Source organism: Gastrolobium bilobum, unplaced genomic scaffold (assembly GCF_033153095.1).
Source record: "Gastrolobium bilobum isolate Gb01-03AN ecotype WA unplaced genomic scaffold, APGP_CSIRO_Gbil_v1 utg1863, whole genome shotgun sequence".
NCBI classification, from domain to species: Eukaryota; Viridiplantae; Streptophyta; class Magnoliopsida; order Fabales; family Fabaceae; genus Gastrolobium; species Gastrolobium bilobum.
The window spans coordinates 356,738-376,818 of record NW_026898976.1 but is presented as its reverse complement, the minus strand read 5'-3'; the positions used below and the strand labels follow the sequence as shown (position 1 = coordinate 376,818).

The 20,081-nt window shown below is 32.4% G+C and overlaps 1 protein-coding gene across 1 annotated transcript; it reads right to left on the bottom strand.

The window, feature by feature from the left end:
- Window positions 1-2,187: 2,187 nt before the first annotated feature.
- Window positions 2,188-8,479, bottom strand: LOC133286038 (two-on-two hemoglobin-3-like). The gene is made up of 4 exons (XM_061483378.1): window positions 8,332-8,479; window positions 8,050-8,180; window positions 7,262-7,406; window positions 2,188-2,448 (listed from the first exon to the last, which is right to left on the bottom strand). Exons 1-4 carry the CDS (start codon window positions 8,466-8,468, stop codon window positions 2,352-2,354), a joined length of 510 nt encoding a protein of 169 aa, XP_061339362.1. The 5' UTR covers window positions 8,469-8,479; the 3' UTR covers window positions 2,188-2,351.
- Between the last annotated feature and the right edge of the window lie 11,602 nt (window positions 8,480-20,081).

Here is a 20,081-nt window from a genome sequence, read left to right as displayed (position 1 = left end):
CTTGCATTTCTATTTTCATATATGTCCAAAAAAAATTCTTCTTTTGGGCAACATGTATCGTATGCACATAATTTTTTTTCCCATGTTGACAGCAGAAGTTACAAATAGAAGAACAAAGTGTGATGCACAACTTCATCCAAACAAATAAGCCTTAAACAGGACTCTTTTCTCGAACCTTCTTCAATTGCATTAAAACCTGGCTCCTAGATATTAATATGTCAGAGTTTCAATTATTTTTTTGTTGTTCGTGAATTCCAATTTTTTTTGGCAGCCAAAGAGTGATGCACAACTTCATCCAAAATTCCAGCAACACCCTCAAATTTTATTTACGATGATCTTTTTATAAATTTGTTTATAAAATACACTATTATTTTCTTATGATTTGTTTTCTTTGAAAAAGAATTATTCATTTGTATTTCTCGGTTTTCCTATATATTCAATTATTCATTATGTATTTTATGTCTTTTTTTTTTTTGTTTTAAATCAAATTCTCCGGTGGTTAGATTTGTTCATTCCATTCCCTCCTCCCCCCACCCACACACACATATTTGTAATATTGGAGGGCTCAAGAAGCCAAAAAAAATTGATCTAACCCCAAAAATTATACTATAAGATTCTGCAAATCACTAATAACCTGATCTAACAGAATATTCATAATATAAACATTCCAACTTGGGATAAAATCACCAGGAGGATCATTATAAGTCCGGAAGCTCTGAGGGGAAGCATAAAGACCGAATTTGGCAAGCATATCAACAAATAAATTGTTCTCGTGGGCACGAAATTTCAAGTGCACAAAGTGAAGCTTATGAATGACAAATCTTATGCGGCTAATAAGGATGAGAAACCATCAATTTTCACATCCTCAGATTGGCAAAGTAAAGCATCATTCGAGTCACAGCAAAGCGCCAGATGGGAGCACTTCAGCCTTGCAGCAAGGAGGAGCCCATGTAAACAACCCCATAATTCAACTTCTAAAGCAGAACATTCTCCTTGTGGCCCATGAATAGTTGTTATGATTTTTCTAATGTTGTTTATATTCTCTTTGTAAATTGACTTGTAACGAGTGGTGATGAGGTTAATATAGTACAAACAAACTGGACGTAGCTTACATTGAGTAAATCATGGTAAATCACCATGTCAATTTTATCTCTTTCTCTTTTCATTTGCAATTTGAATGCCGTAAATTGTCGGTTTCCAACATAATTATAAATATATTTTAATTTTTTTTATAATTTTTGTTGCAACAGCTAGGGAAAATCCAATTAGAAGAGAGTATCATTCACACATCAAATGATACTAAATAACAAACCCACAATAAAAAGCTCTGACACCATATCTTAACTCAAAACCTCAAAATATTAAGTTTATGGGTCATTTCACTTATATGTGCTATGTTTAACCCATTCCTTTGAGACTTTTTATCACTCACTTGAATTCTCAATAGTTTTCATATGTTCCAGAAAATTTGAAATTTTAAACAAAGATATGCCTAATCTTACCACAAATTTATTTTGAATATAGATATGTATGTGTACAGATTGGCAGCCTAACCCAATAACAGGGTTCAAACCCTTAGTATTCACATATATTATTACTCAGAGCACCTCCCCTCATCTTACAGCCAGTAAGGGTCTTAACCCTTTTCAGCGACGTTTATGATTTGTTGATTAAATTGAGCTCTTCCCCTCACCACCAATAAATAAGACAACTATGATGAGTTATATCAGGATGGTTGTTCCTTAATGAAAATTATGATTTGTTAGAAGCCGAATGCGAGTGTTCTAAATCTGCACCAAGTCACCAACAATTCCATTAGCAGAGGCAATACAAGGCCGGGCCCCACTCTATCCGGGCTTTGTCGGAGCTTTTTCATTGTGTAAATCAAGGTAATTTAAGTTGATGGAGCAGCCCATATAATGTGTTCAACAAGAACACAAAACTGAAGCAGCCCATATGGTTTTTTATTACCATTATGGAAGAGCATGTATCGTTGTCTATAGTTATACTAGAGTTATCGGTTTAATTATAGGGAGTTATTAATCTCATGTTGCTTGATGTGAGATAAATGTGTGGAGTCCATAATTTAAAACAAAAGAAAAAAAGAAAGGAAAAAGTTGACACAAAATTCGATGAAGGTATGATATAAGATAGCTATCTTTAACGACATGAGAAAAATATTTCCCTTAATTATAAATATGTATGTGCTTGTGTTGTAGGAGTTTATGTCTAGGATGCGTTAAAATACAAACAACAACAGGAGCATCAAGAGTTATTGATAGATTTGACAAAGTATAAACATTGAAAAACATACATCTCATTTTTCTCTCTGTCTTACAAAGAGAAAAATGCTAAAAGTTTTTACATGGGTGATTTCCGGCTGCATCCTTGCATGGCATGTTTTGATTCTTTAGTTCAACTCCAGCCACAAGAAAATATGCAGTGTGCCTGAAAAAGTAAGGTTGTTATGAACGTTTATATTCAGTAATCGTTTTCCATGAATTGATACTTCCGGGGAGAAAATAAAATAAGAGATATGTTATATTTATAAAAATTTTATTTACAAATTCTTATTTTCAAGAATACTGTTGTAAATAATATTGATTTAGTTATTATTTAGTTTTTATTTAGTCATTTATTGTTGTATTGGGCCAAGCCCTTTGTTGTATTGAGCCAAGCCCATTAGGTTAAAAGTAGGTCAAATATTCTCTATAAATAGAGAACCCTTTGTACAGATTATTTACAATCCTATAATATATTAGAATACCCTTTTCAAGTTGGTATCAGAGCTCTCGATCTGAGGGCTTTGCTTCCGCACATATTATCTTCTTTTTTAACAAAACCCTAATTTCTTTGCCTCTTGCCGCCATTAGCCGCCATCGGAAAATTTTTCCGGGGACCTTTTGGACCAAGGGGACCATTGTTGACCTTATTTTTCCTCCGATCTATCATTCTACGCAGTGTTGCTCCGCCACAAACGACCGAAACACCTCCGACCGCCTCCAATCAGATCTGTCTTCACCGTTTGGACCACTTTCCGGCGACTTTTCAATCGCGACCACCCACAGACAGGTGCGCGCTCACCGGACGACCACACCAGAAAAATCTCAGCCGGCGAAGCCCATCCACGCGCTCTCACGCGCCGCCCCTTTCCCGGCGAGTGAATCCCACGCGCAGCTCCTTTCTCCGGCGCGTGGAGGCGCGTGCGGCTGTGTTTTTGGACCGGACCACCACCATTCTTCTCGTCTTCTTGTCTTCTGTCTGGATCTGTAATTATTTTTCTGATCAGAGATCATTTGATATTCTGTTTGGTTGATTTTATCGCTGGTTGTTAACTTTTTTTTGTTAAAGAATGGCCGAGCATGATAGTTCTTCGATCTTATCTGGTAAGAGCACATGTTCTATATCTCTTCTTGCTTCTTGCACTGATTTTAAAACCTCATGGATTTTGGATTCTGGTGCAACTGATCATATAGCTTGTCGTACTGAGTTGTTTTGTTCTTATCATCCTACTATTGGTAGTCATACTATATCCGTAGCTGATGGATCCCATAAATCAGTTATTGGTTCTGGTAACATTCAAATTCAACCTTCCTTGTTTCTTAAAAATGTTCTTTATGTTCCTCAGCTTTCTACTAATCTTATCTCCACTCAAAAACTTACAACTGATTTGAATTGTTCTATCACATTTTTTCCTTCTCATTGTCTTATTCAGGATCTTACCACGAAGAAGACAATTGGAGTTGCTAATGAACAGGATGGGTTGTATCATCTCCTTCCAGACCATGCTAGCAAAAATCAGTTATTAATGACACGTCATCCTTCTACTGCAGAGTCTATGATTTGGCTCCATCACAAGCGTCTCGGGCATCCACCATTTAGTCTTTTGAAGTCTATGTTCCCCTCTCTGTTTCTCAATAAGTCGGTTGAGACCTTTCATTGTGATGTTTGTGAATTTGCAAAACACCATCGAGTGTCATTTCCTTCTAGCACTATTAAAAGCAGGGAACCTTTTTCTCTTATCCATTCTGATGTTTGGGGGCCTTCTAAAGTGCACAGTGTTTCAGGTGCTAGGTGGTTTGTTTCTTTTATTGACGATTGTACTCGGATAACATGGATATACTTGATGAAAGACAAGTCTGAAGTACCAGAGATATTTATTCGGTTTCATCACATGGTTGAGACTCAGTTTGGTAAGGGTATTAAAAGACTCAGATCTGATAATGGTACTGAGTACGTCAATCAACGCATGTCACAATTCATTTCAGACAGAGGTATGATTCATGAGCTCACATGTGTTGATACCCCTCAACAAAACGGGGTTGCTGAAAGGAAAAATCGTCACCTTCTTGAAGTTGCTAGAGCATTACTTTTTCAGACATCTGTTCCTAGTTCTTATTGGGGAGAAGCAGTATTAGCTGCAACTTTTTTGATCAACCGTTTACCTTCACGGGTCCTTAACAATATCCGTCCTATTCATTCCATGACTTCCTTCTTTCCTTCTGTTCCCATATTGCAGAGCCTTCCACCAAGAGTGTTTGGATGTGTTGCCTTTGTCCATGTTCATAAACAAAATCGGAGTAAGTTGGATCCTAGGGCTCTTAAGTGTGTCTTCCTTGGTTATAACCCTTATAAAAAAGGGTACAAGTGTTATCATCCACCAAGTCGGAAATTTTTTGTTTCTATGGATGTCACCTTTCAAGAATCTGAATCTTATTTCCTGGGTCCTCATCGTCAGGGGGAGAATAGTTCTTCAGAAGACTCGTCCCCTTCCTTCTTTGAGTCTGGATCAATCTTCTCTCTTCCTAGTGTGTCTGCTCCTGGTGTGTCAGAACCTTCAAATACACCTGAGATACAACCCATACTGTCTCACCAGCAACCTCAATCGTCTGAACCACTGGTAAGTCCTGAATCTCCTATTTCTTCTGAGTCTCCTGAATCTCCTGTTTCTGATTCTAATATTATTTCCTCTCATGATTTGTCTATCTCTTCTGATATCTCTAATGACTTACCCATTGCTTCTACTTCTGATGACTTACTTATTGCTCTTAGAAAAGGAAAAAGATCTTGTCACAAGAAAACTTGTTCTTCCTGTCCCTCTTGTACTCAATACCCTATCTCCCACTTTGTTTCCTCTGCTAATCTTTCTGTGCAGCACAAAAGCTTTGTTTCAGCACTAGATTCTATTGCAATCCCAAAATCAGTACATGAAGCCTTGAAAGATAGGAATTGGGCTCAAGCCATGCAAGAGGAGATGAATGCTTTGGAGAAAAATAAAACATGGGAGGTTATTGATAGACCCAACGGAAAGAAAGCAGTAGGGTGCAGATGGGTTTATGCCCTGAAATATAATTCTGATGGCACTCTTGAGAGATATAAGGCTCGATTAGTGGCCAAAGGTTACACTCAAACCTATAGCATTGATTATGAAGAAACCTTTGCTCCAGTTGCAAAGATGAATACAGTGAGAATCTTGTTATCCCTTGCTGCCCATTACAATTGGGATATAAATCAATTTGATGTGAAAAATGCTTTCCTCAATGGTGAGTTAGAAGAAGAAGTCTACGTGGAAATCCCGCCTGGTTTTGATTCTGTGAAGGGGGAAAATAAAGTTTGTAGATTAAAAAAGGCCTTGTATGGATTGAAGCAGTCACCTCGTGCTTGGTTTGGAAGATTTACTAAGGTTATGATGACCTTAGGATACAGACAGAGCCAAGGAGATCACACTCTTTTCTTCAAGCACTCCCAAAATGGGAAGCTTACTGTGCTCCTTGTATATGTTGATGATATTATTATCACAGGTGATGATTTTGTGGAGAGACAGATTCTGCAAACACGACTTGCCTCTGAGTTTGAAATCAAAGACCTTGGGAAACTGAGATATTTCCTAGGGATAGAAGTAGCTCATTCAAGCAAAGGAATTTTTATCAGCCAGAGGAAATATGTTCTTGATCTTCTCAAAGAAGCAGGAAAGCTCGGGTGTAAACCCTCTAATACTCCTATTGAGCAGAATCACAAGATGGGCTATGAAGAAGAGAGTCCTCTAGTTGATAAAGGACAATATCAACGGCTAGTTGGGAAATTGATATATCTGGCCCATACTAGACCAGACCTAGCTTATGTTGTTAGTGTTGTCAGTCAGTTTATGCACGATCCAAAAGAAAAACACATGCAGGCAGTAGAGAGAATTCTTCAGTATCTTAAAGGTACTCCTGGTAAAGGATTGTTATTCCGACGTGATGGCAATCTATCTTTAGAAGTCTACACAGATGCTGATTATGCTGGATCCGTGACTGACCGTCGTTCTACCACTGGTTATTGCATGTTTCTTTGTGGTAACTTGGTGACATGGAGAAGTAAGAAACAAGATGTGGTTGCCAGATCAAGTGCAAAAGCTGAATTTCGAGGTATGGCTCAAGGCATTAGTGAGTTACTGTGGCTGAAAATTGTTCTTGATGATCTCAAAATAAAATGTGAGGGACCTATGAAGCTGCTATGTGATAATAAGTCCGCTATTTGTATAGCTCATAATCCAGTTCAACATGATCGGACTAAACATATTGAGGTTGACCGCCATTTCATCAAAGAGAAACTTGATAGCGGGTTGATTACCACTCCATACATTCCCACTGGGCGTCAATTGGCTGATCTATTAACAAAGGGGCTTCCTTCAGACAAATTTCAAGAACTTACTAGCAAGCTGGGAATGATAAATATCTATTCCTCAGCTTGAGGGGGAGTGTTGTAAATAATATTGATTTAGTTATTATTTAGTTTTTATTTAGTCATTTATTGTTGTATTGGGCCAAGCCCTTTGTTGTATTGAGCCAAGCCCATTAGGTTAAAAGTAGGTCAAATATTCTCTATAAATAGAGAACCCTTTGTACAGATTATTTACAATCCTATAATATATTAGAATACCCTTTTCAAGTAATACATTTCTAGCCGAATCTATTTTTGAAAATACATAATTAAGTTTATAAATGAAAAAGGAAAAAATATTTCTGCAGTTATTGCAAATAGGTTATCTACATTTATTTCCAAAACAGCGTCGTTTTAATATTGAAAATTTAAAAATTATAAATATAAAAACTATTATAACCTTGAAGTAAATTAAAATTATAAAAACACCATGATTTTCGTCCCAAAACAACGTCATATTGAATTTACTGTAGATAATTTATCAATAACTGCAAAAAAAAAAAAAAAAAAAGCAAACCCATGAAAAAAATTTAAATATAACATTTCTCATAAAATAAACCTGAAAAAGTTCATCAGTTTGGTCTTTGAGTCATCATCTATATCCGAAGTACTGTCCAAGGCTTGTTGCATGTGATGTATCCACCTCTCTGCAGCTTGATGTGTGACAGGAAATGGTCGATGTCGAGCAATTAGAGCAGGATGCCCTGCCACGTAGAGAGATTATAAAGTTTTAAACTTGCAAGTTGCTTGCTTATTAGAAGCCAGTTCTCCTTTTCCTATATTTTCAATTTTAATCGTTTATTTTCTTTATATTTAACTGTTTTAATTTATTAAATATTTTAGCTATGATCAAAATTGTAAGAATAATTTTCCTGTACATCAGTCTTTACCCAAATTTCGTGATCCTTTTTGTCTTTTTTGTATAGATCTAATTTTAATTTCCTTCAATCTATTTCCTTTTAAAAAATAAAAAGAGTAAAGCATATGCCAATTATGTCATTAAATGAAGGACAGACAGAGGAGACTCGATCACTTGATAGAGCTGGTAGGTGCAAAATAGCTTTATAACTAATATAATACGGAAAAGGATCGTTGCCCTCAATATCAATGGTTTATAAGAATTTGTAAATAAAAAAGTTTCTAAATATAACCTACCACCGTGATACCTATTAGTATAGGTAGTTGCCCTCAATATCAATTGTTTTCAAATGGTAAAATAGAATGAAGTTAATTACCCTTCACCATTTGGATTAATTGTTAAGTGATGTGGAACGTTAACACCCACCCATGACCCACCATTGAAGCAAAGAGAGCAATGAATTCAAATATTAGAGTTAGGAAGTTCACCTCTTCTCTGAGAATAGAGAGGAGGACCTCCCATTCTTTGAACGAAGAACTCGTACTGGTTTTGAATTGCGTTTTCTTTCTCAGAATTAGCAAATATTGAACGAAACCACTCTTCCTCATCATCATACACCCTGGACCACAACCCCAGAAACCAAAATACTCAACTCAAATTATTAGGAATCAAGAAAACAAAAGTTAGTACGTTTAGTATCTAAGATACAGGGCGTACACTAATAAAGGCAAAAAGGTAACACTTTTGATGATAAACAAATTGAATAGGACCTGTTATAGAAATTGGTAGAGAGGTTAACGAAGGTTTGAAGGCCGAGCTTGTGAAACAAATTGTTGTCGTCTATGGCGAAAGCATGGGCCGTTTGAACTCCACTCCATTCAGAAGCCTTCTCTTGCAGACTCTGCATCTCTCTTTTTCTCTCCCTTAATTAAAGGTATCGTGTAGAGCGAGCACTCACATATATATATATATATAAAATGCTCGTGGGGTTTGCGTGGATTGCACGGTGTTGGTGGAAATGATGGAGTAACTGTAGACAACATCATGTCCACAACATCATTCTTTGACTCTCTCACTAGAGACAGTAAGAAAAACGGGGGGCGCCTCTTGTTACTTGTTACGCTATGATAGGTTATTTAATTTATAATAAAATAAAATATACTAGTGTCAATTGCAATGAAATAAAATAATTATATGTTTATTTAAGGATTGGTTGTTTATCATTTTAAATGACATAAGTTATGTCATTTTAGGAGAGAGATAGACACAGAAAAACGGAAATCACGGAAGAGAGCAAGTGGATGGTTTTTTTAATTTAAAATTCAAATTTTCTGTGTCTGTATCTCTCTTAAAATAACATAACTTTCTGTCATTTAAAATGGCAAAAACTTTTCCCTTTATTTAAATACTTTACGATAAAAGAGAATAAAATTAACTGTTTATTTTATTCTTTGATTGAAGATTATTAAATAATAAAAGATCAATAAGTAATAGACTAATTATATCTTATTTTAGATCATATTTTTAAATTAAAAAATAAAATATTAAATAAAATTTATTTCGTATCAATCTACTTTGAAATTTTACATAAATTAAATAATAATAAAAATAATAATAAATATTATTTATATTTATTCCGCTGCTCACTAATATTTTGGGCTTCGTTGGAAATTTTTTTCCTTTAGATAAATTTGTACATTTGTTCTTCCTCTAAATACAGACAAATAAGATATATGAAGTATGGGAAAAAAATTATATTTGTGCCTATTTACAAAAAACATAGGAGATATTCAGAATAGTTCTAACTATAGAGATATTAAACTTATGAGTCATACTATGAAGTTGTGAGAAATATCACTTGCGGAAGGAGACCAAGGTCTTCATAAATCAATTTGGATTTATCGTATGATGGTCAATTACAAGTGTGAAAGCTTGTAATAGAATCTCAAGTTATTTTCCTATCAGAATAGGTGTACACCAAGGCTTTGCTACGAGTCTTTGTCTCTTTGCTCTAGTTATGGATAAACTGACACAAGATATTGAGGAATTGACATGGTGTATACTTTTTGTATATGATATTATGCTTATTAATGAGACCAAAACAAATGTTAACAAAAAACTAGAATTGTGGAGAAGCACGTTGGAGTATAAAGATTTTACGCTAAGCTTAAGCAAGACTCAATATATGAAGTATGAGTTTGCTCAGGCAAGAGATGAAATTCAAGACTCCGTGTATTCGAGATCGATTTTGCAAAATGGTGAAGATATTAATAATGATGTAAATCATAGAATCAAAGCACGATGGATGAAATAACATAGTGCATCAGGATTTTTGTGCTACCGCAAGATTTCTCTTAGGCTAAAAGGATTTTTTTTTTTATAAAACTACAATAAGGCATACAATGTATATGGAGCTAAATGTTGGCTAACTCACAGGCAACATTAGCATAAAATATGAGTAACTGAAATGAAGATGTTAAAGTGGATGTGTGATCATATAAGGATGGATAAGATAAGAAATAAAGGTATTCGGTGGTTCAAAAGATGAGAGAGCATAGATTGAAGTGGTTTGAGCATATAATGCGAAGACCCCTAGATACTCCCCTAAAAACAAAAATGTGTTATCAATAACTCTACATAAAGAGAGGAAGAGGTCGGCCGAAACTTTCTTGGAGGAAGGTAGTAAAGTGAGACTTAATTGAGTGTGATATAGATTAACGGTCATTGTGTCTTACAATGAATTGGAGAAAAATTATTAGCATTGTGGATGACTAGACCCGTTTTTCTTCCTATCTTTTATATGGTCATTTTTTTTAGCTTTTCCCCCTATATCTCTCCCTTTACTTATTTCTTTACCTCTTTTTTTCTTCTTTTTTTTCACTTCTTATCTCTTTATTTTCTTCTATTATTAATTTATTTATTTTCTTTCTTTTCTTTATTTTTATCTCTCTATTTCTTTTTCTTTTTTTGGCAATAATCTCTCTATTTCTTTAATTTGTTTTTTCTCTGTATTTTTTTTTTACTTTCTTATTTTTTTTTATATCTTTATTTTCATTTCATTTTCTTGTCTTTTTCTTTTGAAATGTTTATTGTTATGTTTCATTTGTATTGTTATTCATATTTCTTTTAAGTTTTTTTATTTTTTTTTTTTACTTTTCATTTTAGTTTATCTGTCATCAACCTCAACTGGTTTGGTTTAGGATAAAGATAACATTTATATTAGTGTTCTTCCTCTAAAGTCTAAATTCTACAAATAGAAGGATTTTTGTTTGGGTAACTAAATAGAAGTATTTTTTTTACTTATGCGCCTATCCGCATGCTCAAATCATTTGATGAATTTGACTTAAAAAAGTTGTGAAGTTATATTTTTTGAATAAAAAATCAGTAATTTCATAATTTATTATATATATATATATATCATAATATCTGAAATTAATTTTTTAATCAATAATTAATTATATATATTTATTTATTTTGATAAGTAGGATAATTTTATATTTTTTAAAAGTATATATTCCTCACTTTTAAAAGTTGTCAAATTCATTAATTATATACACGATACTCGCAATGATTGTTCCATTGAGGATGCAGTCCACCTTTTTTCAAAAGTAGAAAAAAATTAAAATAATAAGGATAAAAGTGTCATAAAAAATTTCATATTTAGAAAAATGGAACACTGAATGGAGGTGCACCCGGTCCATATTAACTTTTCTCGCCTATGAGATGGCGTAGCAAAGTTTTTTTTTTTTTGAAAGCAGCTGACAAAATTGACGAAGAGGTTAGCTGCTGCCGCATGCGGCAGTGGTTATGGCGAGAGAGGGCCGTAGACGATTGGAAAGGAAACTTATGATCACATGGTTCCGTCAAGTCCGTCCCAATCATGTCAAAAAAATAAATGTAAATGGATTTATTCTTTTTCATGTTATTACACATAAAAATATGGAAAATTATATTCTCTTTTTTTCTCTTCTATGCATACGGACTTCGCATGTTTTTATGTATGGGTGTTCGCGGTCTGAATTGGATCGGTTTTGGAAGCAAAAATATCTGATCCAATTCCTTCGGTTTGAGCATGTAATCATCCATTCGGTTTGATTTTTTTTTCAAATATGATCCGATCCAATCCAATTTTTTTCGATTTGGATTGAATCGATTTTTCGGTTTTTTTAAAATCCTAAAATTTATTTGATGATATTGTGCAATTAACATCTTTTGTATATATTGGCTTTGTAATTATTTTTTTGAAATACAAAAGAATCATTAAACGATATTATAGTTTTTTTTTGGGCAATGAGATATGAAGCTCTACTCACATGAAATTTTGTTGATGAGATGTGACTAGGTTTTTTTCTTGGATTTAGTTGATAGGATAATGGGTCTTGAGTTTAGAAATTTTTGGGCTATGATTGAAAAAATGCCCAAGTAAGTAGAGGAGAATTAAGAGATTTGATCGGTTTGGATTGGATCGATTTTTATCAACTCATGCGAAAATCGATCCAATCCAATTAAAATATGCGTTTTTTTTCAGTTTTCGATTTTTTCGTTTTTCGATTTATTCAATTATCAGTTTTTCTGTTCGGTCACCGCAGTTTGAATCGGTTGAAGAACACTCTTATTTTTATGTATGTATAAAAGATAAAATTTATATAAAAATATTAAATCTAATATAAATTACCCTAATTGGTCATTGTAGCGTTTCCATTTCATAACATACAGTTGAGGTCAAGGTTGGCAATTGGCATGGACATTAGGCCTTGAATGTTTGTATGGAGCGAATTAAGATTGTAAAAATTTATGGACTAAACCATAACAAAATATGTTTTTTTTTATTAACAAAATATATTTTTATCTCCTACAATATCATAAACATTAAATTCAATATATCTTAATCGCCTCGGCAATTGTAGCGTTTCCATTTAATAACATACAGTTGAGGTCAAGGTTGGCAATTGGCAAGGACATTAGGCCTTGAATGTTTGTATGGAGCAAATTAAGATTGTAAAAATTTTGTGGACTAGATCACAATAAAACATATTTTTATCTATTACACAAACATTAAATTCAATATAAATTACCCTAATCAGCAATTGTAGCGTTTCCATTCAATAACATACAGTTGAGGTCAAGGTTGGCAATTGGCAAGGACATTAGGCCTTGAATGTTTGTATGGAGCGAATTAAGATTGTCATAATTTATGGACTAAAAAACACAACAAAACATGTTTGGTTATCTCTTTTTTATTCCACGAAAATATTTTCTATATTGTATGTTTTATAATAAAAAAATAAGAATACGTTTTAGTTGAATTGAAATATTTCTATTATAGCATTTAATAATTTTTTACTAGATAATTTTATTCTCAAAATCTATCATCAGATTAAAGATTCTTATTATTTAAGTCATATTTATATAATATTATATTAATATAAAATCTTTTAACACGTCATCAATATATGCATCATATTGGATGTAATATATTCTCTTGAAATATATAAAGTAAGAATGATTTGATTATATTTTTATAAAATAGTAAAACAATTACAAATTAACAATTCGATTGATAAATATTTTTATATAAAATTATGAAATGACACAAAATAATAAATTTTACATCGATTTATAAATCGAATCTTGTTATGAAATGAAGAGGGAGAGATATATGAAAGATATGTTACAAGACAAAGCCAGAGAAAAAGAAGATAAAATAAACAAAGAAGTAGGGTAAAATTTATCATTCAACAACCATTTCCAATACAAGCAATTTCAATATATAAGATTACAACCATGAATGAGGGAGTAATGCTCCATTAGTGTGGTGGTTACGAAATCATGAATGGGGGATAATTGTTGCACCATTAGTGCCATCGATTATATAATTCAAAATTCAAGTCATCCATATTTTACAACACCCTCTTTTGATTACTATACATTTTGATATGCCTCATTAAAATCTTGCTAATAAAAACTCAATGGGATAAAAAAATTTACGAAAGAAAAAGAGTACAATATTCATAGTTAACACACCTTGTATATGTTAATATAGACTACCTCATTAAAAATCTTTACAAGAAAAATCTAGTTGGATAAAAACTTGGTAAAAGAAGCCCCCCAATTAAGTTGTAAAGCTACTCCTTGAGCTATGGAAGTGGAGCAACAATTACAATTTTCCATTATAGTTATCTTGTAATCTTCTATCATAATAAATTGAAGTGATGTTCATTCAATAGGATTAATAGTTTCCATTTACAATAAATCCCCTTGGACATCATTGCGCTAAGCTCATGACTCATTAAAACCTTGCTAGAAAATCCAATGGAAAAATACTAGCTAAGTAAAAAGAGTACATGACATACACTATCAAAAGTAAAACATTGCACAAATTGCCTCATTAAAAACTTTTGCCCAAGAAAAACCCTTTGGGAAAAAAATTTTGGCAAAGGGAAAAAGAATATAGTGATTAACCTTCAAGGCTCTATCATTTGGGGATGGTCATAATTAATTTTCTCCCCCTAATGAAAGTAATTTATTAAGTTTATGTATACTTAATTTATATTATAATTTCTCAAATTTGGAAGTAGGAAAGGGATTTAATGAATATTTTTATTAGAGTAAACTTTATGGATATTAATTACACCTCTATCTCGGAGCACATGTGTGTAAAAGAATTTTTGTGTAAAATGTAGTCTTGTCACTCTTAATATATCCATCATTCATTTGTGTGATGTAAGATGCATTATCCTCAAAGGGGAAGGTGAGGATATTATCAATTGTGGATAAATCACATGAAACATTAAAACACATTATTGAGATATAGTGCAACGGTCTCACAGTGATCTAAGAAAGTAGCAACTAAGCTTTGCTTTTATAGCCTTCCATTATATTGCAGTACTTCCACAACGAGATACATATCTAATTTGTGATTAGTAGACATATAGTGAATATCAAAATATTCTGCCAAACGTAAAATCTCCATACATGGATAGATCCTTGAAGATAACCAAAATATGATTAACATCATTCCGATGTCATAAGGGACAACATTTGTCTAGCTAGAACTTTTACTGCAAATGCATTATCAGGCTTGTTGCAATTTGCAAAATATAATAGTGCTCGTATGACGCTTAAGATTATGAGCTTTAGTCCCTAATCCTTTCTCGTTAGCTTTTTTAGGTCTAAATGGATCTTTATTCACTTCTAGTGATCAGACCATAATTGAGGAACTTATACAGTTATATCACTGAAATAAAATAACCTTTTCAGAAGTTGCTCGATTTGCAGACTGAGACAATAATATGCCTGAGACCAAACAATGATCTTTATAGCTTAATGCTAAACATGTTGCGTTTTTTTATTTTTTCCTATATAGTATAGAGGGAATCCTTCAGGGATTTTCATATAAATTTCATCGTCAAGTGACGGTACAGTCACTACATCCATTAAATGCATCTCATGATGCATCTTAATCACCAACAAATCAAGTAATGGAACGTAATATAATCTACAACGGGGAGAAAAGAAACATCATAATTGATTTGGGGTCTCTGCGAAAACCTTTATTCTTCCTTAATTGCTTCCTTCCATTCATTATAGTTTGAATGCTTTTGGCATTCTTGAATGATTTGGGGTTCTAGATCCAAATTATCTCTTGAGACAACAAGAGCTACTGAGAAGGCAAATGAGTTTTCAACGACAACTATAATTTTATCATATTTTTCTCCCGTATCTACATAGTTTATTGCACATGTCAACATCAATCAAATCTTGATCGTATCTCGTGACATCCAGATTTGGTCGTTCCGCACTCACGAGATTATTGTAATTAGCAGATGCATTTATTTCACCGGGTTCGATTTCTTCAGGATTAACCTCTCCGGGAGGTACGATGAATGTCTTATTTTTCTTTTTTTGCGAATTTATGTCTTTAGCCCCTACAAATCATTCACGCTTCTGACATTGACTTGACACAAACATATTTTATCCCATTGAAGTCTCCACCATATATAGTGCATTATCTGTAGTAATATGAGACTTAGTCTCTCACTTGTGATCAGTAAATACATATGGCATTTGACTTGCTAAAGTTTGCAAGTGAATGATATTTTGAACTTCAAGTTCAATTATACTTGTATGTGAAGAAAGATAATTCATTTGGTTTTTTCTTCAAAATAATTTTTCGAGATTCAATAAGCTTTTGGCTTGCTCCCCTTAATGACGGGAAATGTTCTTCACTAAATATATGATATATAGATCATACAGTAATCAAGTTTCCCATTAGAGGCTCTAAATACTTGATTCTATATGGAGTCTCAAAAGCTCATGTAAATGCCCAACCATCTTTAAGGCCACATTTTAGGATGTTATGGAGGTGGTATAAGGACATATATAAGACAACCAAAAAAGATACGCATATGGGAAACATATGGTTCACATCTACGTACAAGTTGGTGGGATATGCTTAAAACCATATGGGCTAGTGACCTTCAGGTTCATAGTCATTTTTAGAAGTAATGACATGTACTAAATCATTACTTTATATCTCCCCTTTATATTTTTAAAGTTTAATGATGTCTCATAATTTTCCAATACCATGACCATAATTTTTATCAAGTCTAAAATTATAGTTTGAAACATTCACTTCAGAGAATAGAGTTTAACTTATTGGTCAAACTTTATAAGTCTTTTTTTCTTAATATGACTACTTCTGGAGCATATTCGAGAGACCAAAAATATAAATAATGTTTTCTCTCAATATTTTATTTCAAATTATTTCACAGATCTATTGGTTCTTTTCAATCATGGTCTAAGTTATAGTTCTTCAGGAACTATACCACAATTATTCATAAAGAAAATGAGCAAGAAAATAATTATTTTTTGTACAATCCTTATGTGGTGCATAAAATATAACTTCTTCAAAAGTTAACAAAATTGTTAAACTTGAGACAAAAATATACTAGCCAATAAAATAATAAAAAATATTTATACTTGAAACAACATGAAGAAAAAACCATAAAGTAATTAAGCAATTAATTAAATTAATATAAAACAAAATAATTAGAAACATTAATCTAAATATGTATTTGCTACTTCAAGAGCAATGACCAACACTTGTCGTTTTCGTGGAGTGACATTTATCAACTAAGATATTATTTGACAATATATTAACCAATGTTTCAAAATATTAATGCCACTTCAGGAGTAATAATCAATAAAAATATTATGTGACTTAGCAGGAGCGGTTATGACAATAAAAGTAATTTTCATGGGTGAGATTCACCACGCATATCCTTTTTTTATTTATTTAGCCACCTATGTTTGGTTTCTTTTCTTTTCATGAATTGACCTAAGGTTGGATTTTCTACCATCCGTTCAAGATTTATATTATTGCATGTGCTCATAGCCCTCAAAATGGATAAAGTCTTTTATAGAGTTTGTATTTGCTTCAACATTGCTTTTAAAATAGCAGGTTTAAAAAATAATATTTTGACAGTGGTTCATTGATTTGCTTTTGGACAAATGAGTTTAAAATTATAATTATTTTCACTCACTTCGAGGATGTAAAATTTTGGTTTTTCAATATATTTCCATAACATAATGAAAATTCCTGAAATTCTTAAATTAATAATAAAGAATACCAATCGTTCACTATTACTTAAAGAACAGGACAAATACCCAATAAGAATTTAGAAATATGAGCAAGATTATATATGTTGTCATACCCACTATCATTTCATCACTCCTACTTTAGGAACAAGATGATATACGTTATCAAATACCCTATAGTACTTCATGTGCATAAACAAAAATTAAAAAATGAATTGGTAGAAGAAGAATTAGAAATCGATAAAACAACACAAAAATAAATACCTACCTTGTAGACAAAATATACTTCCGTGGAAACCTCTTAACCATAGATGGTAGATGCATTAGTGGCAAAGTGTTGTTTCTTTTCTTTTTTTTCTCTCAAGAAGTTTTTCAAAAAGTAACTCAAGAGTTTTTCTTTTTTAGGTAGAAAGTTACGGTTTTGAACACTATATTGTTGCAGATTTTCATATAGAGTTATTAGTGCTGATAACATATTATGAAATGAAGGAGAAGAGACGAAGGAAAGGTGTGTTACAAGACAAATTAAGTTAGAGATAAAGAAGAGAAAAGAAGCAAAGGAGTAGGGTAATATTTTTCATTTAGCAACCATTTCCAATACAAGTAATGTCAATATATAGGATTACAACCATGAATCTGAGAATAATGCTCCATTAGTATGATGATTATGGAATCATGAATGAGGGATAATTGCACTTTTAGTTCCAACTTTTACATAATTCAAATCATCCATATTTTATAACAAATCTCTTTATTTTAATATTTCAAGAATGTTGTGACATGTGCCCTGTACTTACATGGTATTTAATAGAATATTAACTGCAGGCAGTGAACGTAGGTGATTATTGAGCACACATTGTAACCAAGGAGAAATTTTTGAATTTCAACCGATGTTAATACTTTTAACAGCTGATGTTTAATTTATAATTAGTAGTTATTAAGTTTTAAATTTAATTCGATAATCAGTACAATTATACAATTCACATATTATAATTTAGGGATTAATGTTTTTCATGTTGTAGAAGATAAAATTATCTCCTACACACATAAAAGTGTGTGGAACTCATGTGGGGCCATATAAAGGAAAAAGAGAGGGAAAAAAAAGGTCTCACACACTTTTATATATACACTTTTATATATAAGTAAGAGATAAAATTATCTCATATAATATGAGAAACACTAATCCCTATATTTTAATTATGTTGAGTATAAAAAACAAATTTTTGTACCTAATTAAGGTCTTCAAGATTAACCAAGTTTTTTTTGATTAACCAAGATTAACCAATAAAACAAGTAGTGGATTCAAATTACTTAACCTAGCAGAAGTCAGAAACAATTCGACCAGCAGCTTTCAATCCCTTTGATATATAGGTGATATAGTCGTATATCATTAAGAGCTATCAACAAATCATGCTGACAGCAAGAGACAGCTCAGTCTCACATCTTTATTGGGGCTTCAATAATTCAAACAATTGTCTGATGCTTGAGTGGCACCACCAAAGTCCTCTTCTCATTTATTTTCACTTTGAATTTTTCTAATAACTTATTAAAGTACGAATACATTCAAAAGGATAATGTCATATGGCAACTCAGTTTTACAGTTAAAATTATATCATTTATATTTAATAGAAAACTATTTTATAATTAGTTGAATAAACTGAATCAACTAATTAAATTATAATCACATAGAAAATAAGAAAAATGTACACATAGTTTTGGTTAAAGCATAAAATTATGGGTTTTCGTTTTATCCTTTAACATAACACAACAAAATTTCCTACACTCACAACATTTTGTGGGGCCCACACTTTTTAAAACAAAAAAATAAATAAAAAATTAAGGCACGCAAAACGAATCTCTAGCTATAACATTACACAATTACTTTTCCTACAACATAACTCTTATAAAACCCTAAAATTATATACAACCAGTAGTCTCCCATTAGTGTCTGCTAGCCACCATGTTGCCCCACAAAATATGAGTTTGAAAACTATTACATTTCATACAAAATGTGAATTGACCATTGGTTATAGACAAAGATTAACACACAAGGAATTTTACCCTAACAAAAGTCACATCTGCGACTTCAGCTTATAGCATTTTGGCTAATTTTGCTATCCGATTTCGATGGCATCGCATTTCTGAAAGTTCACTCTATATATATATATATATATATGTATGATGATGATGCCCCTTCGATTCACCACAGATTCCAACTAAGGTCAATCCAGTTGTCCAATTAATCAAAATACATACTATACAAGTCAACAAACCATATTATGCCTTGGTATATATAACTGAGTAAAGGTCTCTTTTTATTTCTTCACCCTTTTTATTGATGTTAATTTGGTCTTGCAACATAAATGCGCGGTATATTAATTAGCAGTTGGTATGCAATAAATGAGAGAGCATAATTATAGAACCCTCATATACTGTCGCTCATAAGCCATGCATGATGCATTAAATTTTGGTAATGTCATGTGAGCAAGCTTGCACTTATTAGGTGTAACTAATGCACATCCAAACATGCAGTTAGTTGGCTTGTTGAACCAGAGTACTCTGTTTAATTCTGTTTAATACTTCTAAAACTAGAATAACTCGATCGATCATGTTTAATTCTGTTTATATCCACAGAAGTTTCTAGATCATATCACATTTGGAAATGTAAATTGTCTGAAAGAAAAACAGAAGAGCAAGCTACTGATTCTTAAAAAATTAGTAGTATACGAAGACATCGATTCACATTTATAAAACTTTGTTTCTCATGCATAATACTAACACAAACACCTATAAAACATAACATCTGATACAAGAGAAGCAACCTTTATGGTTAAGTAAAAACCATAGGCGCAGACAGTTTGTCAACATAATTATAGAAAGTAAAACAATTTGAATGACTCTTAATTAATATCCACATTGC